The 18,243-nt window shown below is 44.7% G+C and overlaps 2 protein-coding genes across 3 annotated transcripts in view; one reads left to right on the forward strand and one right to left on the reverse strand.

Moving 5' to 3' along the window:
- Angpt2 (angiopoietin 2) overlaps nt 1-3,662 on the reverse strand; it is a 51,054-nt gene extending 47,392 nt beyond the window's left edge. The window contains exon 1 of the mRNA XM_059245033.1: nt 3,087-3,662. Within this exon, the coding sequence (XP_059101016.1) occupies nt 3,087-3,374 (288 nt within the window). The 5' untranslated portion in view covers nt 3,375-3,662. The remainder of the gene's footprint in view (nt 1-3,086) is intronic.
- The window catches only part of Mcph1 (microcephalin 1), a 204,099-nt gene that overhangs the window by 138,783 nt on the left and 47,073 nt on the right, over nt 1-18,243 (forward strand). The gene's annotated exons all lie outside the window — the stretch shown is intronic.

Below are 18,243 nucleotides of genomic sequence, written 5' to 3' on the forward strand. Positions count from 1 at the left end.
CTGAGCTCCTCTGCAAACCCCTTGTCATTGGTTTTCCCAGCAATTATGTTTTTAGGAGCATAACTGCCTTGGTCGCCCTGCATTGGACTGATGAATTGCAGTTTCCAGACCTTTCTTCGAGGATATCTTATTATCGCTTTTAAAGAAAGAAAAGGATTGCCTTTCCTGCATTGCACTTTCCTGCAAACAACTTGTGTTGTTTAAAAACCAGCACCGAGAGACCGGTGGCAGAGGAAATGTTTACATCAAGCTAATAAGCATTAGCTGTGTTTTTCAAGTCACTCTGTCTTAAAGTGGCCGCAGGGTTCATAGCTGTTTATAAAATATACGGCATTCGGTAGCGTGAAATAGTTGTTTATTTCCTTTCCATATTTCCTCTTGTTGGGTTAAAAAAAATACGTTTGACCTACCAAAATACAATGCATGTTGGTAAGCTGAGAGGCTGTATGAAATGTGTTTGAAATCGCTGGGACAGAGGTTTGTCCTAATGGTCGATCACCTGGTAGAGTGGGGTCTGGCAAGCAGGAGTTTATCTTATCCTTGCTTAACCAGGCCATGGAGAGTGAGCCTTCCCCTGTATTGTTCCATTCATGTGCTCCCCCCACATTCATTCAGAAGGCTGACACTTCCTTTGCATGACAGATTAAAGGGGCAGTGTGGGCCCTTTTGATGGTGTTCATGGAGCTTTCTTAGCTTGAACTCCCTGGGCTGTGCTTAGCGCTCAGAAATTGAAGTGCTGTTCATCTGCCAAACTCACCGAAACTGTGCCTTTATTTTCCTTCCTGACAAGTTTTTGAAACTCCTGGAAGCTGAATGGTTCTTGGGTGAGTTTTGTGTGTAGATCAGGGAGGGCAAGGAAATAAGGAAACCTTTTTAAAAACAGCTCAAGAGAAAATACGTGAAACAATGAAACCGAATCGTGCTTTTTCTTTCTGTGATAATCTATAAATAGGTGTTGGTCATGTTGTTGCTCTTTTAGTTATCAGGCTTATCTGTGGTTCCATTAGACGTTATTTTCTTCCCTCAGAGAAAAGCAGTGTTTATTATTGCAGGTGCCAAAACACGGAGGAGAAAAACAAGCAGAGAGATTTCATTTAATCATTCCGAGTGGGTTTCATATTTACTTTTTGCTTTTGTCTCCACGCCTGGAGCCCATAAACCAAGTGAATGAGCTGGCAAATTGCCTTGCTCAGGTGCACCGCTCAGAGCAAGAGCAGGTGCTGACGGGAGCAGGTGCCGCCACTGATGAGCAGATAAGCGTGCCGCCGCCCTCCGTGACAGTTGGCTCAACCACTGGAAGAAGGGCTTTTGAGATGCCACTGTGCTACTGTTCAAATATTTACTAATAGACTCTGGGAAGGAGGAGATTGCGGCCACCTAGCTTTGAGTTCCTCCTCCCGTTCTCTCTGCTTTGCAAAGCCCCACAACGCGGGTGGTTTCCCCGTGCAGGAAACACAAGCCCAGGTATACCCAGGCCAGGCTCCGCTGAGCAAAGAGCAGCGTTGCCCTCAGCAAAACATTTTTTTCCCCCCGTTTGGTGACTGTTTATCTTAGCAGAGGACTTGGTAGTCGTCAGATTAGAGTGTTTACTGGAAGGATGTGCCTTCCTCCCTCTGTGGAGCTCTGCTCACCAATATCCCCACCGCCACAGTAGATGTGGAAGGTACCCGAAAGTGAGCATGACAGTTGCCAAAGAAACCCAAAGAGATAAGCAGGTACCCGGGACCCCTCACTACCCCAGACTACGGTTGGAACATGTGTTGTCACACACGTCAAAGGGCAGCCTTCAGAGATCTGTGGATTTTGGAAAGGAGGAAAGCTGAAGAAATCACTCAGGGAAAAACAGTCCTGAGGAGGATTTTTCTGTTGTGTTGCCTGTAGTCCTGGGGAGTCTTTGTTTTCTGTTCTTTGATTTGAACGACTCCCCTCTCTCCACAAGATTAGGGCTGGCAACACTCATTCATTTAGACTCTAGTTTCCAGCGAAAGCTTGTCTGCTTCAGAAAGTTGGGTATGCATGAGAAACACAGCTCTATTCTCAGATTAAGGAAGGGTATCAAACCAAAAGTTTATGGAGAAGTCTGAGAAAAATAAATTATGCTTTTCTGGGAAGAAGTAGTCAATGAAGTCCTCCATCTTTGAAAAGATTTATCTGACTTTAACAGTAATTACCTTGTAAGCATGTGATGGCATTGTCATAACGTTTAACGATTCATCTACTATCTACATGTTTTGTTTCAACTTCCTGTGGAATACATATGGTTCACATAAAGAAAACTCCAGGGTCATTTGAGGTTTTGTAGAAAACAATCATTTGTGAAAGCAAAACAGACCTTTCGATGTCTTATTTTGGTTACGCTCTATAAAAAGGCCATGAAACAGAGAGATCGTTACAGCCCCGAGAACAAACTGTCAGACCCTCTCAGCCCAGCGTGACTTGAGCATCACAGCCCCACGTGGGGACAAGCTCACAGCCTGTCTCTGGAACTGAACCGGGCTGCAGTGTCTCCGGGACACTTGGGAAATACAGCCCGTTTCCAGATGGCAACCCCTTCACGGCATACACAGCCCTGAGACTCCGAGAACACGAGGTTGGCTTTATTTAATTTCCTCTCTTTTACCAAGAGTCATAATCTATTTTCGTAAAGAAATTCAGGAAATTGGTAAAGCACTTGACTCCATCCCTTAAGTATCCGTAATTAACATGATTGTCACGTTTTTCCTGGCTCCGTGCTGTCTTGTTCACAGCCTCCCTCACATGCCTACAACCCGCTGAGAAGATCCTGGTAATGGGTGTCACTTAGCCCCAGCTACTCAAACATAGCAGCATGCGGATCTGCAGAGAGGCACACTTCCTCTGCTCGGCTAGTAAAGATTCCTAAGTTCAGGGATTTTTCCAAACAGATACTGGCATTCTTTTCAGACAGCCCCTTTATTGCTCTTCACCCTATGACTACTTTACTCCAGGACAGCACAAAAGAAGCCATCCTTCACTCAAGGATGCTTGCAGCCCATCTCCATAGCCCCAGTCCCTGATAAAACCAGAGCTGTTACTTCTTGCTCAGCAGAGCCAGCCCACCTTCCTACCTTCATCAGCCACTGTGTGTTGTTCTCTAGAATGTTCTCCAGCACCTGCAGCCTTTGTACAGAGTCGTCGTAGTCGAGGGGTGCGTCCCTCTGCACGGCATTGGACATGTAGGGGCTGGAGGAAGATCGGCAGCTGTCGGTCTCAGGCAGGAGGAATGTGTAGCTGCAGGGCCCGTTCTGGACCTGGTACTGCCTTTTCCCTGTGCTGTCCACACTCTTCCGAAAGTTATTGTAGGCTGAGGCCAAGACAAGATCACAGCCAAAAGTTAGGAAAACAATCTGCCACATTCTTTCTCTCTTTTGGGTTATAAACTGTGAGCTCAGCAAACTTGCAGGCACGTATGCGTCCTCAGCCCTCAGCTGCTGTCTAGAGCACAGGGCTGTGCTGCGTGAACAAGTCCATCAGTGAGAGCCTTCTCCTCCCGCTCCCGAAGCAGGCTTGACTCCCAGGGCTCTCTCCTCTCTTTCCCCTCGGCACAGAGGGAGCTGTCCTGCAGAGGAAGGAGCAGCCCCGCTCACTCCAGAGGTCTGCACAGACTCTTTGTTTCTACCCCGAGTCTACAGTGTCAGTATCCGAATCAATCACTTTCCTTCCCTTATATGATAAGTTGATAAGAGCAGCCAGACATGTGCAGCCAGCCGCTCCGCCCCCTGGCTCACTCACTATCTTCCTGTAGGGGGTCACTAGCCAGGCAACAGGAAAAATCAGAGCGTAGTGCTTGCTGCCCCGAAGGACTGTGCACTGCAGAAGCCTTCTGGGAACCAGGACCAGCCACAAGGCCCCTGGGCATGTCACAGGCACCAGCCTAATTATTTCCTAGAGAGAAGCTGGGGCTCTGTTGTCTGTCCGCTCATTCGCTGGCTAAGCTTGCAGAGTATCTGAGGTAATGACTTTAATTTTAAAACACAGTGAAAGTTTCTGTGTTTTCCTGTAGGAATAAAACTACAGCTATAACAGGACTTTATTTTTGTTATTGTAAATATAAAGAGTAAGACCAGCCAGCTCTTGTAAACTGTGCCTTTTCAAAGGGGGGCAGGGTATAGTCCTGTTGGTATTATTTGATTTTTTTTTTTAACTATTAGCTAAGCTATGCATAATTTTTATTTTAACCCAGTTTGATGTTATTGAATCTAGTTACCAAGATCATTTTCTCAGCACTTACATGTTTGTAACTTAAAACAAAATAGCTATTTAAATATACAAATAAAGCTTAAAATACTTTGGCTTCATTAATGATCTATTAATTTACGGTAGATATTTAAATGAAGTGTATCTAGAGGGAACACATACTCTGTCGTTTACGGTATTGGGGTTTGCTCAGGGATCCATCGTTCTGTGACATGTTATTAATTAAATTAGTCCCAGTCAATGGACTCAGGCAAAACACTTTTCCCTTTTAATTAAGTGCTAAATCCCTTGGCCATAAAAGTCAGGGGCTGTGCTGACTTCTAAAGCGCTTCCAGCCCTGTGGCTCTGCTGATCCAGACTCACTTCCCCCTTCATAACTAGATCTTAATGCTCCAGAGATCGATCCTGTGCGATCTCCAGGATCCAGTGAACTGACTCAGGACCATATCTGCCCCCAGAAAACCCAGGAAGCTCCACAGTGTACATGCTCGGCTTCTGGAGGTTACAAGAGTCGTGACTTTAGATCATAGGTGAATCTGGAATCTGCACAGAGAATTTTGTTATTCACAGAATCAGTTTAGAAGAGACCTAGTTAAATCTTTTTAAAATACATCCTATTAACAGACTGGCTCCCAAGCTGCCACCAGAACAGGGGTCCTTATCCAAAAGTCCACAGGCAGATATGATGGGGGTCCATGAACTTGGAGAGAAGAAAAGAATGTGTCTTTATTCTTCACCAAGCTCTAACTGAAATTCAGCTTTTCCTGTATAAATGAGGAATTAGCCAACCATCCTTTCCCATCAGTGGAGATATATCCTTCTTACAGACTCCTCAAGCCTCACACTTGTTAGAAGGGACTCACAGGCATTCCAAACTACTAGAGAGTTCCGTGGCTCAGAAAGGCCAGAACTCACGCTCGCACAGACAGTTAGTAGGGGAGGAGGTCTGACTCCTGAGAGATGATGCATGGTTCACTAATGCCGACATCCCTACTCAGAACACCCAGGAGAGAATAGGCAGGCCTAACTTCAGTGCTGTGTGTACTTAACAAAGCTAAGCAGCTCTCAGCCTCAGTTTCCCTACTTAGAAAATAGGAGCCATTATTTGTGGAATTTTCTGGATTAAGTTGATCCATAATAGGCACAATTTAAGATTGCTAACTCCCTTTCCTACTGGCTCATTTATTAAGTGGAGATTAATTTGTTCACCATCAGACATTAGCTCCGCGGTTCCACACTTCCTCTCTGATTCACAGCGAGGCAATAGCAATGGGTGCAGATCTTTTCTTTTGTTTGTTTGGAAAAGCACAATTCAAGGCTTTAATATATGGTTTAGGTTGGGACCATTCAATAATGTTCCAGGCAAATCAAGATGCTTTACAAGAAGAAACATGGAAAAAGAGATATACCAAGTAGCAAGTGAAACACTCTGCTGGGCAAAGGGTGACTCACACCAGAACTTCTGATCCAGAGGGGATCGTGGGACAGGGAGGGAAGGGGACCATAGGCAGAGCACTATGAGAGTACATAGGGTAAGGCAACACCAGCTCCTTAGGACACCAGGCCTCTGTGCTTTTGCTATGGACACTGTCCTCATCGGTGCCCCCAGAACATGGTAGGAGCTGTTCTTCATAGATTCTAAAATGGAAACGATTAAAAGTGGAGTCAGCAAGGCTTCTTTGAGGAATAAGATGGTAGAGGCTTCGAGCTCTATGGACTACCCAGTCTCGATGAGTGTATCAGCAAATCATGGCAGCTGCTGGGCAGCTCTTGACCTGCCAGAAGAGGGCTTTATTTGTGAACACAGCACTTTACATTTTTTATTATTTTCACACCCATGAAATAGTCTTTTTTGTATATTTTTCAATCATTTAAGAATGTAGGGATTAGAGCAAGGTATAATGGCATATGCCTGCAGTCCCAGCACCCAGGAGGCTATATAGCAGGAGGATTGTTGCAGGCTTAAGGCCAGCCTGGGCTACATGGAGACTCTGTCTCGAACAAAACAAAGTAAATACACACACAAACACACATGTGCATGGGTGCTATTTAAAAAAAAAAAAACTTAACTCATACACCCAAATATGTTATGAGTTAGAAGCAGGAAGAGGAGTCAGCAAATCCATACCCTGGAAATGGGACATATTCAGTGAGGCCACTCACTGTTGAGTCTGCATCCAGGGTGAAAAGAAGGCCCTCACTTTACAGTGTGGCAGATGCCAGGCCAGGGTCTAGTACAGAGCCCAAGGAGGAGTGACACTTTGAAGTGCTAGGAAAGGGACACCATCACAGAGCAAGGAGTGACACAGTGTGGCAGCCCCCAGAGCCACAGGAACTCAGAGGGGCTTACACAGTCTGGACTGTAGCTAGACTGCTAGGAGAACTCACAGGAGACCCTCATGGGACACCAGCTCCAGGGAAGCCAGCAGAAACCAAAAGGGCCATGCTATTAGCGCCACCAGCCAATGGCAAATGATTCCCACCATGGCTTGGGGTAGCGACTAAGCATGCTCGGGCCCTTCCACCCTTTTCTGTGATTCTCCAGAGTGTTCCTTTTCCACAGAACCTTTGGCTTCCCTCAGTCACTTGCTGACAGGATTGCTGAAGCAGGTGGAGAGGCAAACTGAGGGATATTGTCACTGGTTTCCTAGAAGCTGCCCTCGGCCCCAACGCTTCTGCAGAGCGATGGTGCGGCCTTTTTCCGTCGTTATGCGTATTTTCTGCCATGTTCCATGTCATCAGCTGAAACCTCACAGCCCCATTTATCCTCTCAAGAACTGTCTCTGGGGGCTGGAGAGAAGGCTCAGTGGTTAAGAGCACTGGCTGCTCTTCCAGAGGACCCGGGTTCAATTCCTAGCATCCACATGGCAGGTCACACCTGTCTGTAACTCCATTTCCAGTGCTTCTGACACCCTCACACAGACATGCATGCAGGCAAAACACCAATGATCATTAAAAAAAAAGAGTTGTCTCCAGTTCTCATTAAGCCATTTGATGGTACCAGAAAGACATAGTTATCCGTTTCCAGAAAGGAAACCATCTACAAAGACCTTAAGCAAAACAAAACCACAATAATTGTATCAATTCTCTGGGAATTTCATACAATGTACTTTGAACATATTCACCCACCCATAACCATCCTGTCCACCCTCCTACCCAGCTTTGAGAGGATAATGATGGTAACAAGTTCTTCTTCTTCTTCTTCTTCTTCTTCTTCTTCTTCTTCTTCTTCTTCTTCGTCTTCGTCTTCGTCTTCGTCTTCGTCTTCGTCTTCGTCTTCCTCCTCCTCCTCCTCTTCCTCTTCCTCCCGTTCCTCCTTCTCCTTCTCTTCCTCCCTGTTCAGTCCAGTTATTCTTGCCTAGCTAGTCTTGAGAGTGGAGCCTGCCCTACTGTGTGCTCAACCTAACAGGGTCACATCATTTAAAAATCATTGCTTCTCCCTCCTCCCGGCTGTTGTCAAATGTCAGTAACTCTTCAGCTCATGGTGGGATTGCAGCCCACCCCCATGCTGCGATTTTGGATGGCTGTTGCTTGCACAGGCCTTATGCATGCTATCACAATCAGTGTGAGTTCACATGTGTATCAGCCCTGTATGCCTGGAAAACACTGCTTCTTTGATGTTATCAACTGCTGTTGGTTCTTACAATCCTTCTGCACATTATTCCACAAAGAACCCTGAGTCTTGTAGGGAAGGATGCGTCACAAAGACCCTTAAGCATCATTTCATCCCAATCAGGGTCTCCTTGTAGGCTTTGGCTTTCCCAACTCTTCAGGAATCTAATCTCTCACAGATCCCCTGCAATCAGAATCCTGGAGTCAGAGTAGTCAGAGCCTCTAGTTTGCCTAGAGTCACCCCAAAAATGATTGGCTCTGTGGAAATAGTATCCTAGGAAGCCAGGTACTTCCCACTTTTAAATCAACATGAAGTGGGCAGCTGCCATGCGACCCATGCCAGAGGGCATTTGTGAGTAGCTCCCATGGCCTCCACTGTCAGGGTGAACCAGTTTACAGAATGTCACTATGAGTTTTGTCTTTGTTAGATAAGTGGGTCTCGACTGACCTGGAAGAACATTAGCCCTCACCACATAACAAAGGACATTTTACAAAAGCCTGTGTTATTAAAAATGCACAGAGCACTCAGACCCTTTACGGGCATGGGTTCCCCTGCCCTTGGATCTGGATCCCAGCCATTCTCTGCAGAGCTAGGCAGCCCCTCTGAGCCAGTCCCCTGTCTGTACCCTCACCAGGCACAGCAGAGTCCTCTTTCCATGCCATCACTGCCTACAGCCCTGGCGTGCTGACTGGCACAGACACATCTGGCCAGCTTGGACTGGAGTTTTGGAAAGTGCCTTGTTGGTATATGAGAGACTCTGCTGAATTACCCTACAGGGTGAAGCTGGGACACTGTGTCTTTGCAGTGAGAATGGCACACTTGAGACTCTCGGGCGCCTGGCATGTGAGAGTGAGGAGAGAACTGAGGGACCTCTTGGCCATCTCTCCTCCTGCCCTTGGCATCTTTAGAATTGTCAAATAATTGATATGTTTCTCTATACACCTCAAAGTTCATCTGCAGGGAAAAGCATTAGGCATTCACTGGACCTAAAACTTGCCAGGGAAGTTTCTACCATTCTCTTCACGTTGTCTACAGCCATTAATGAGAATCAAGGGAACAATTAAAACTGCCCCCCAACACATACAAGGGGTTGGGGGGAGATAATAATATTTCAGCCTTGGCATGGCTTCTTTCTACTCAGTGCGTGTCGACCTCGATCTGAACAACACAAAGGCAGACCGTGGCCATCAGCAAAAATGTCAGCACACCAACTCCCACCACTCCCGAGCGGCCAGCATGCCCATATGGAGCCCAGAATGTGGGGTCCCGTGAGGTAATCCCCAGCTGTCAATTTGAGAAAAGTACCAGAGGAAAGCCCCTTGAAGAAAAGTTCAAAGAGGGACACAGATCTATCAATACACATGGAGTTTTTTATTCCTGTTAATGATGAAGAAATCAAGGCTCACTGGGGTGAGAAGCAAAGACTCCTGCCAGCCAAGTGCATCCATGGACCCTTCTTTTTCACTCATGTAATGCCATTGAATTTAAAGCCATGGGATGTATATGTGTGCATACGTGCATGCCTGTGTACATACATGCATGTGTGTGTGCATACATGCATGGGTCCTCATGCCCGTAGAACAATAATTTTTTACTCCAATTTTAACAAGGCAAAAACCCAACTTCCTTTGGGAAGGATTGAGACTTGCTGTTTAGTGCTGGCTGTCACCCCTGTATGGTAACTGATACTTCTCCTAACGACAGAATCCACATCACGACCCCAAACTGAGCTTTGGGGTGCTGCATGGAAGTACAAGCTTTTGTGAATAGTGCAGACGTGGTCATGGGGAGGGGGGCAGTCCTGTGATCACCATTAGGGGGCAGCCCTGTGTGAGTATACAGACTCATTCATCAGTGGAGACTTAGAATCCAGACCCTGGAAGCCCAGCATGTGTGTCCATGTTTTGGCTAGCTGTGTATTCACATTGACCCCACATGCTCATTTTTCTGGCTTTCATAATTCCTTCCCAATCTGTCTCTTTAGCTTCATCCTATATTCACAGCTAAGAATGTGATGGGCCTGTGAAATAAAATATGGTGCCAATTGGAGCACAGTTTCCTGTTCTTGTTGGAAGTATTTGTGTGTTTGTGTGTTTATTTATTTATGTTTGCTGTATGCACATAGTGTTTGACATAAAATAGCTGACCCGGTATATTTAGAGGATAATTAAGTCACTGGCTTAGAATTGGGCATTGACTCTGTGGAATTCACCTTTGTGAGAGGTGAGGAAGTGAATATTTTGTTAAAATCATTCTCTGACTGCCAAAGGAGGGAAGGACGGTCTGCCAGATGTGTTTTCAGGCCACTTCCTTTCCTGGGAAACAGCCATTTCCGCCCACCGCCAGCATGTTTTCATCTCCGGGTAGATGGTGACAAGTACGTTAAAGGACTACAGGGTCTGTAGCCTGGGCCTGTCACCCTCAGTCCCCATCTTCAGCCCAGCTGTGTGACTTCCATTTGACAAAGAGCTACAGACCTGGTCTGTTGATGGGTGCATATGAGGGCAGAGTGAGGGGCTGGAAGAAGATCATGTGACCTCTCAATGCCTGCCATTCCTGTGTAGTTATATCAAAAGGTACCAGGTGCTCACTCACTCTCTTATCCGAGTGTTTACCATGAAATCATGTCTGAATGACATTTAGATAGGATAGATTTTTGTTTGAAAGAAACTTAAAAGAGTCTCAAATTGTTTACAGTTTGCACCATCAGGACCCAGCAGAGCATCCTGTTAAAGGGCTTTCATATCTGACAGCCACACTGCATCTTCTAGAGCCCACAGGCTCTGAAAGGGGGAGCTTTTTATTTATTAGAAACTTGAGAAATATGCAAGTAAATATTTTTTTAAGATTACACCACAAATTCCTCAAATTTTTAGGAAGATTTCAGTTTATATAATTATCCTGTTGTATAAAGTTACCTCAAACACTGTTTGATTTTTAAATATTTTCATTCTAATATTTTTTGTGGAATATTTACCTCTCCATCAAAGAAACAAATGTCAGAAGGGTACAGATACAAATCACAGCTTTGAGAAAATGGTGAGTACAATTCTCTAGCGACGAGTGAGCGCCAGCCTAACATCTCTGCATTTCCTCTCCGGAGGGAGAAATGGTAAATGTTCTTTGTAAAAGATTCATGTGCCAGTGATGGCTGTTTCACTCATGACCTGAATTAAATCTTTGCTTTGACACAGTACTTGATATTTTGAGGTGAGTTTATTAGCTAAAATTTTACATTAAATCCATCTAGACCAACTTTTGCTCCTGAGAAATGTGTCCAGCCTCCCCTCATAGCCATTCTGAATGAACTGTCTCCATCTCTCCACAGAATGAGTTTTCATTTCAAGTGGCTTAATGCCATCTAGATCAATCTTCTTTTAATCTAAATTTATAAATTTTATCTTAATTATTGAGAAACATTTTTAAAAAGAGATAAAAATGCCATAATAAGTATTCACATTTAGATATATTATCTCTCTTGGTTATAAGTTCACATAAATAAATAGCTTATGTCAAGGTTATTTTTTAAAAAATGCACATGACCCTCATTTGCTATTCCCATCCATCTGGCTGAGTTAATATGAAAACTCTTTCTGTGGGAACTTACATTTGCTTACGGACTTACATGGACAAAAGTAGTTTTTGAAAAACTGTATCACAACTATGATAAATAGTTGGGCATAAAAGTTATAGTCAAGGTTATAAGCAGTCATGATGCTTGCACTTAGGTGCACAAAAGACCCCATGCTGTCCTTGTTCCTGCATGGATCCAGTTGTCTCTTAATGACTAGATCTTCCTGATTGTCTGCTGTATGTATTCTGTGCTTTTCTTTCAAACGCTTCCCTAAGCCCCTAGTCTGGCACCCGCCAGCACACCCTCCAAATGTTCCCAGTCCAGGCAAGGGCACAAGTCAAAGAAAGACAGGCACAAAGGAGAAAATAAAAGGAAACAAATTGGACAAAGACCACAAAGAGAGGACATTTATTAAGTATTAGGTACCAGTTCCTGACATCTGTTTCCCTCAAGGGGGAAAAAAAAATGCAGTAATGTTTTTGAAGTCTTAAAAACTATTCTAGTAGAATATTTACAGAAAAAGAAATTATGTACATTCTCTCAAAATCCTGATGCCTTTAAATGGCCTTTTCCTCTAGTTTATATGCCAAAAAGTCTTGACTAAAATAAAATACTAAGCCGAAAGAAAACAGCAAGAAAAGTACCTATTGCAGAATGCTAACATCAAATTCACTATTAATGCTCACCTGCTCCCCCTGCTGGTCTTCTAACAAGTGACCCGCAAGACAGTCAATAAAGTCATTAATAAAAACACTGGGCAGTTTAAGATATAAATCGGCTGTCAGTCATAATGTAAAATAGCGCATCAGGGACAGAGCCTTAACGTCAGTGCACGCAGGTACACACATCTAGTGTGCACAGCATACACAGCAGTACAGTTACCAGCCACAGGACATGAGCCGTGCTTTGTGACAGAAATCTGTGTTATCAGCCTCCAAAATGACTGGCATTTGAGACCCAGCTGCCTGCGGCAAGGTCCCACTCTGGAGAGGCAAAGGGATGCTGTGCCAAAGGCATGGCTTGGTGGCACCGGCGGTGAAGTTCATGCCCCCAGGGAAAGCAAGTGAGTGTTAAATGAACTGTGAGAATGATTTCAATGTTGGTTTTGCTCCCAGCTATTTACTTAGTCAAAAAGAAGCCATCACCCCAATCCCGACTTGCCCCACAGAGCAAACTAAACTGAGAGACACTACATTCCATGCTGAGAAAATTGTTTGTACAATTTAAAAAGGAAAATAACATTACGGGCATTAAAAGAAATTAACTGTAGTTGAACAGAGAGGGATGGTGAAGGTGTAAACTTTTAGATGGTGCCCGGAACTCACTCCTAAAGCATCTGCTCAGCAATTGGACCCTACCCACCAGTGGAGAGTTTGAAGCAGGGGAGTAGCCCACTCTGATCTAGAAAGAACTCTGAGTGAAGAGTGGAAAAGGAGGAGGCCAGAGAAGCTGCTGTGGTCCCTCACAGCAGATATTACGGTGGCCTGAGCTTCGGTGTTAGTGCAAGGCTTGCAAACATTTGAAAGGGAGAATCAGTGTGACTGCTATGAAGAGCTCATGATTGGGATTGCTTGCCTAGCATGAGCAAAGTCCTGCGTTCCATCCCCAGCAGCATGGGATGTTTTAGGGAAGAAAAGGGAGTAAGAAATCTCTTACTTTAACATCTTTAAATGCTGGACTAAAGAATCATTTTAATAGCATGAACAATATTATGAGACAATAATAAAATATTAGTCTTATATAATACTGTGGAGGGTGGGAGCATAATGAACATGGTTAAGCAGATGTCTCTGTGGTAGGATGAAGCATCCTTTGGGTTTATGCCCAAGAGGTGTATAGTTGAATGTAGAGGAACACCACACTGATTTCCATAATGGCTGTATGAATTTGCACTGCCACCAGCAATGTATGAGTGGTCCTCTTATTCCACATCCTCAGCAGTATGAGCTGTCACTTGTTTTGCTGATCTTAGCCATTCTAACAGGTGTAAAACGAAATCACAAAGTAGTTTTGATTCACATTTCTCTGATGACTAAGGATGTTAAACATTTCTTTAAGTGTTTCTCCGCCGTTTGAGTTTCCTCTATTGAGAATTCTGTTTAGATCTATACCACATTTTTAATTGGGTTATTTGATTTCTTGATATCTAGTTTCTTGAGTTCTTTATATATTTTCAGATAGTAGCTCTCTACTGGATGTGTACTTTTTAAAAATCTTTTCCCATTCTATAGGCTGCCGCTTTGCCCTAGTAATGGTGTGCTTTGCCTTACAGAAGCTTTTCAGTTTCATGGGGTCCCATGTATAAATTGTTGATTTTAGTGCCTATACTAATGGTGTTCTGTTCAGAAAGTCTTCTCCTGTACCAATGAGTTCAAGGCTGTTCCTCACTTTCACATCTATCAAGTTCAGTGTATCTCATTTTTATGTTGAAGTCTTTGATCCATTTGGAGTCTTGATCCATTTTAAATTTTTCTGAAGGCATCCTGGACTGGTGATACCAATTCTCACCCAGCCCAGTTGTGGTAGAAGCTGATGAGAATCCTTTCTGTACCTTCCCCACAGCTTTCAAAACAGCTTGACAGTTTCTTAAGGCAACGGAGCAGCACATAGATAAAAATAATAAAAACACAAGTAATCCTCTGCCATTAGCAAAACCCAGCAGATGAAAGAAATAGCCAAGAGCCAGGTTAGCACAGCCTTCACAGGAGAGAGCTCATGGACACAATTTACCAAGTCACTTCACTTCTTGCTAGACCAGTTTCTTGAGGCTGCTGCATAAAGTTCCACGGACTCAGACTTCCAAGTCAATGGTAGCCTCCTGAAGCAGTCTTAACTGACATCCCTGCACGTGATGTGGATAAAAGAAGCTGTCCGTTTCTCAGAGCTCCATGGCTGGTTTTCCTATGCTGAGTGCTGATGCTAATCCCATGAGTGGTCCTTCACTGAAGGCTCACAAGGGCAGGCTGTGTGCCTTCCGACATGCTATCCCTGGCTCTAGTTTCTGCTCTAGAAGATACTCAGTGAGAGAAATAAGGAAGACTCAGGCCAATTACTAAAATGTCAAAGAGTCCAAGGGGTATTGCAAGTGATTCAAAGTAGAGTTACATCTGCTGGATGCAATGTGTAGCTTAATTCCTTTACATTAATTTTTTGTTTGATTTAAGGAATATATATATATTTAAGGAATATATATATATATATATATATATATATATATTCCTTTGTTGAGGTTTGGATTGTATTACCCCTAAATCCAAGCTGAAATCCTATCTCTAAGGACCTCAGAATGTTACTTTATTTGCAGTTGTGGCCATTCGAGTATACTGAATTAGGCTAGAGTCATACTGAAATAGTGTGGGCCCCTCGTCCAACATGGCCAGTATCTTTACAAGAAGATGTTTATATGGAGACAGAGACAGCCTCTGAAGATGCCATGTGACATTGGAGGCAGAGAGTGGGTGATAGTACCCCCAAACAGCCATCAGCCTCCAGAAACCCGGGAGAGGCCAGAACAGATACCATCCCAGGCCTCAGGAGGGGCCATACCTACCAATACCTTGACCTAGCACATTCTGGCCTCCAAACCATGGGAGCATGAATTTCTGTTCCCTAAGTCACTCGGTGTATGGCAGTTGTGATTGCTCTGATCAACTAGTACAACCATCAAAACAGTTCACATTCGGAAGGACATTATATCATGTGCCTCCACCCAACTAACCACCTGATTCTCGTGCTTCCTATTTAACCTGAGGGCAGAGAGCAGAGAGGACCCAAGCAGTTCTGGCTTCTAATGATAGCAATAGCCATGCTCAGCTCTTGCAAGAGTTTCCTGGGAGGACTGCTGATCTGCAGTTGAAGGCAGCCTCTAAAGGATCGGGCCAAATGTCGTGTCCTCTTTGAAGCGCTCTCTGTCCTTCCACATGTCAACTCAGGGTCGTACTTGAGGTGAGAATAGCTCACCATCTCCACTATGTGATGAAGTCCCACCTGCGGCTGTATAAGGCCTGATACAGCCTACTGCTCCTATAAAGTGATTCATGCACATTCGTCTGCTGCACCTGCAAGGGTGTCTACCATGAAATTAAGACATGCAGGTGTGGGGCTCCTACCCATGCTGCCAGTGTTTGTCTCTGCAGCCCATGTGACAAGAGCCCCTTTTCCATTCAACCTGCAACTTCTGCCACTGGAGTGGTATTCTGCAGAAGCCCAAGATGATATATATCCTCAGTCTCAGCCACCTCAGGCTCCTGCTGCAGTAGAAGAGGACAAGGTGCTGGGTGTTTGTCATGAGTCCCTTGACTGGGAAGTCTTCATCTTGACTCCTCTCCCAGGAGTTCTGCCCTTTAAGCTATAGTGGTGTGGAAGTGTGTAAAGAAGCCTCCATCTTCTCTTCATCCCACATGATCTAGAATTTGTTTTATTCCCTCTCTCTCTCTCTCTCTCTCTCTCTCTCTCTCTCTCTCTCTCTCTCTCTTTGGTTTTTTGAGACAGGGTTTTTCTGTGTAGCTTTGCGCCTCTCCTAGAACTCACTTGGTAGCCCAGGCTGGCCTCGAACTCACAGAGATCCGCCTGGCTCTGCCTCCCCGAGTGCTGGGATTAAAGGCGTGCGCCACCACCGCCCGGCCTTTGCTTTATTTTAATGAAACCAATAAGCATACAGAGGCAGCAGCTCTGAGCCAAATTCAACTATCAGGTACACAGCACCTGACATAGAATAAATTGTTCCCAGGTAAACACATTCAGAGATTCCATGTGGGCAAATGATCTTCTAGCAAACGTGCTACATCTTGCGTTTAAAAGAGTGTTATCAGAGCCGGGAGGTGGTGGTGCACACCTTTAATCCCAGCACTCGGGAGGCAGAGGCAGGCGGATCTCTGAGTTCAAGGCCAGCCTGGGCTATAGAGTGAGTTCCAGGACATCCAGAGCTGTTACACAGAGAAACCCTGTCTCTAAAAACTGATTATTTGCCACATTATATATGACACTGCCCTTATTCCACTACTTTTGGAAGTGTTGGTCCTCAGCTGAAAGCCACACACCTTGCATTTAAAGGCATCATGATGAGTGGCAAATCTTGACGAGTTAAGTTTGAGTATGACCCAACCACAGCAGTAGCTTAGTATGTGGCTAAGTAGTATACAGTGTTAGTCCTTTGGGGTTTCAGTGCCGTTTCCTTGTATCCACTGCTATAGATGTGGAAGATATTTTAGCTCCTGTACAAGAGAGACAAGGCAAGCGTAGAAAGACCTCTAGAATATAGGTCCTCCTGTTTTTCCCCCCAACAGATAAGTGTTCTAGAACTTTCCACCTGCCTACAAAGTCACTCAAGAAAAGGAAACACATTCTGGCATGGAGGGTGGTGGGAACAAGGTCTCCCCCGACCTCCTGGGACACACTCCATCTCTCCCACGTCTCATTTGGACCTTGGGTTCCCCGGCCCTCTTTGGGGAAAGCTTCACCCCTAGGGCAGTTCCAAAGTGGGCTTTCCTTTCACCGCCTGCTAAAAATAGCATGCTGACTTTGTCTCCCACACGCTCAGCTGTCCTGGTGAGTGTGTGGACCGTGGCCTTCGAGCAGAGTCAAGCTTGGACTGTTAGGGTGGCTCGTGGGAGAAGGAAGCCATGGAGATTCTTTCCAAAGCTGGTATTTCTAGGAAGACTCTCGGCTAGAGCCTGCTCCTGTTCACTTTCCAATATCAGTCCTCATCAACATTTTAGTTGGCAGAGGGAAAGGGAGAAAACGATAAAGCCTGCCGCTGAAAAAGTCGGGAAACCCCTTCCCATGATGAGCTTATTTAGGACTTGAAAATACATCTGTTTTTAGGACTCCAGAACCAAAGCCCGACTTTGCACCTGTGTTCTAGAATGTATTTTGAACGCCTTAATGACTAAACCTGGAATTTTTTGGACTGTTTTCCAAATATAACCTTAAATTTTACTGTATACTTGTTTTCTTCCCTTTTTTGAGAGTATTCTACTTTGTGGCTACTAAAATGTCAGTCATTCAGAGGAAGTACAGTAGGTCCAATGTAAGGCATGGGAGGCAGAGACGGACGGGCCTCTGAGTTTGAGGATAGCCTCGTCTACATGACAAGTTCCAGGGCTACAAAGAGAGACCCTGTTTTTGTTTTTGTTTGGTTTTTTTTAAATGAATGCCAAGCACCACCTATGAATCTCTGCGTTTGTTTGTCTTGGAGTCTAGCTTTGTAGAAGTGACTAGCTTCAAGCTCCCAGCAATCATCCTGCCTCAGCCTCTGGAGTGCTGGGATTACAGGCTAGAGCCACCAAACCCAGCTTGTCTGACAAGTACGTTCAGATGTGCTGTGACGTACAGATAGAAGAGTGAAGGATACATAGGATCCTCTATCACCTCAGGACAGACACAAGCTCATAAAGGATCTAAGCAGCCATGCCCACCTCAGGATGGAAGAGCTGATAACACCACATAGTACTCCATTCTTCAGCATCTGCCAAATCACCAAAGAAAAATTCCATCTGCAATGGAAAGGGTCTGGTCTGTTCTCTTAGGAACGATGACCAAAGTGCACTCTGTCCTCTCTAGATACTGGAAACCATGTCTGTGTTCAGAGCTGAACTGTCCGAGATCTTCATGTCTGATTAACTCATGCATTCCTGAGGAAAGCATTTCTCTGGAACTTTTTTATTAGGGGCTCTTGAGCAATTGTTTTGGCATGCAGATAATCTGACCGTACCTGATATACAGCTTGGACTTTTGTCCATGCTTCTATTACTGCTTCATAGCTGACATTAACCTCTTAAATCAGTGCTGAAGGTACATGACGAGTGCCTTGAACCTTATACTAAGAAAAGATTTAAAAAAA

Source organism: Peromyscus eremicus, chromosome 17 (genome assembly GCF_949786415.1).
Source record: "Peromyscus eremicus chromosome 17, PerEre_H2_v1, whole genome shotgun sequence".
In the NCBI taxonomy this organism is placed as follows: Eukaryota; Metazoa; Chordata; class Mammalia; order Rodentia; family Cricetidae; genus Peromyscus; species Peromyscus eremicus.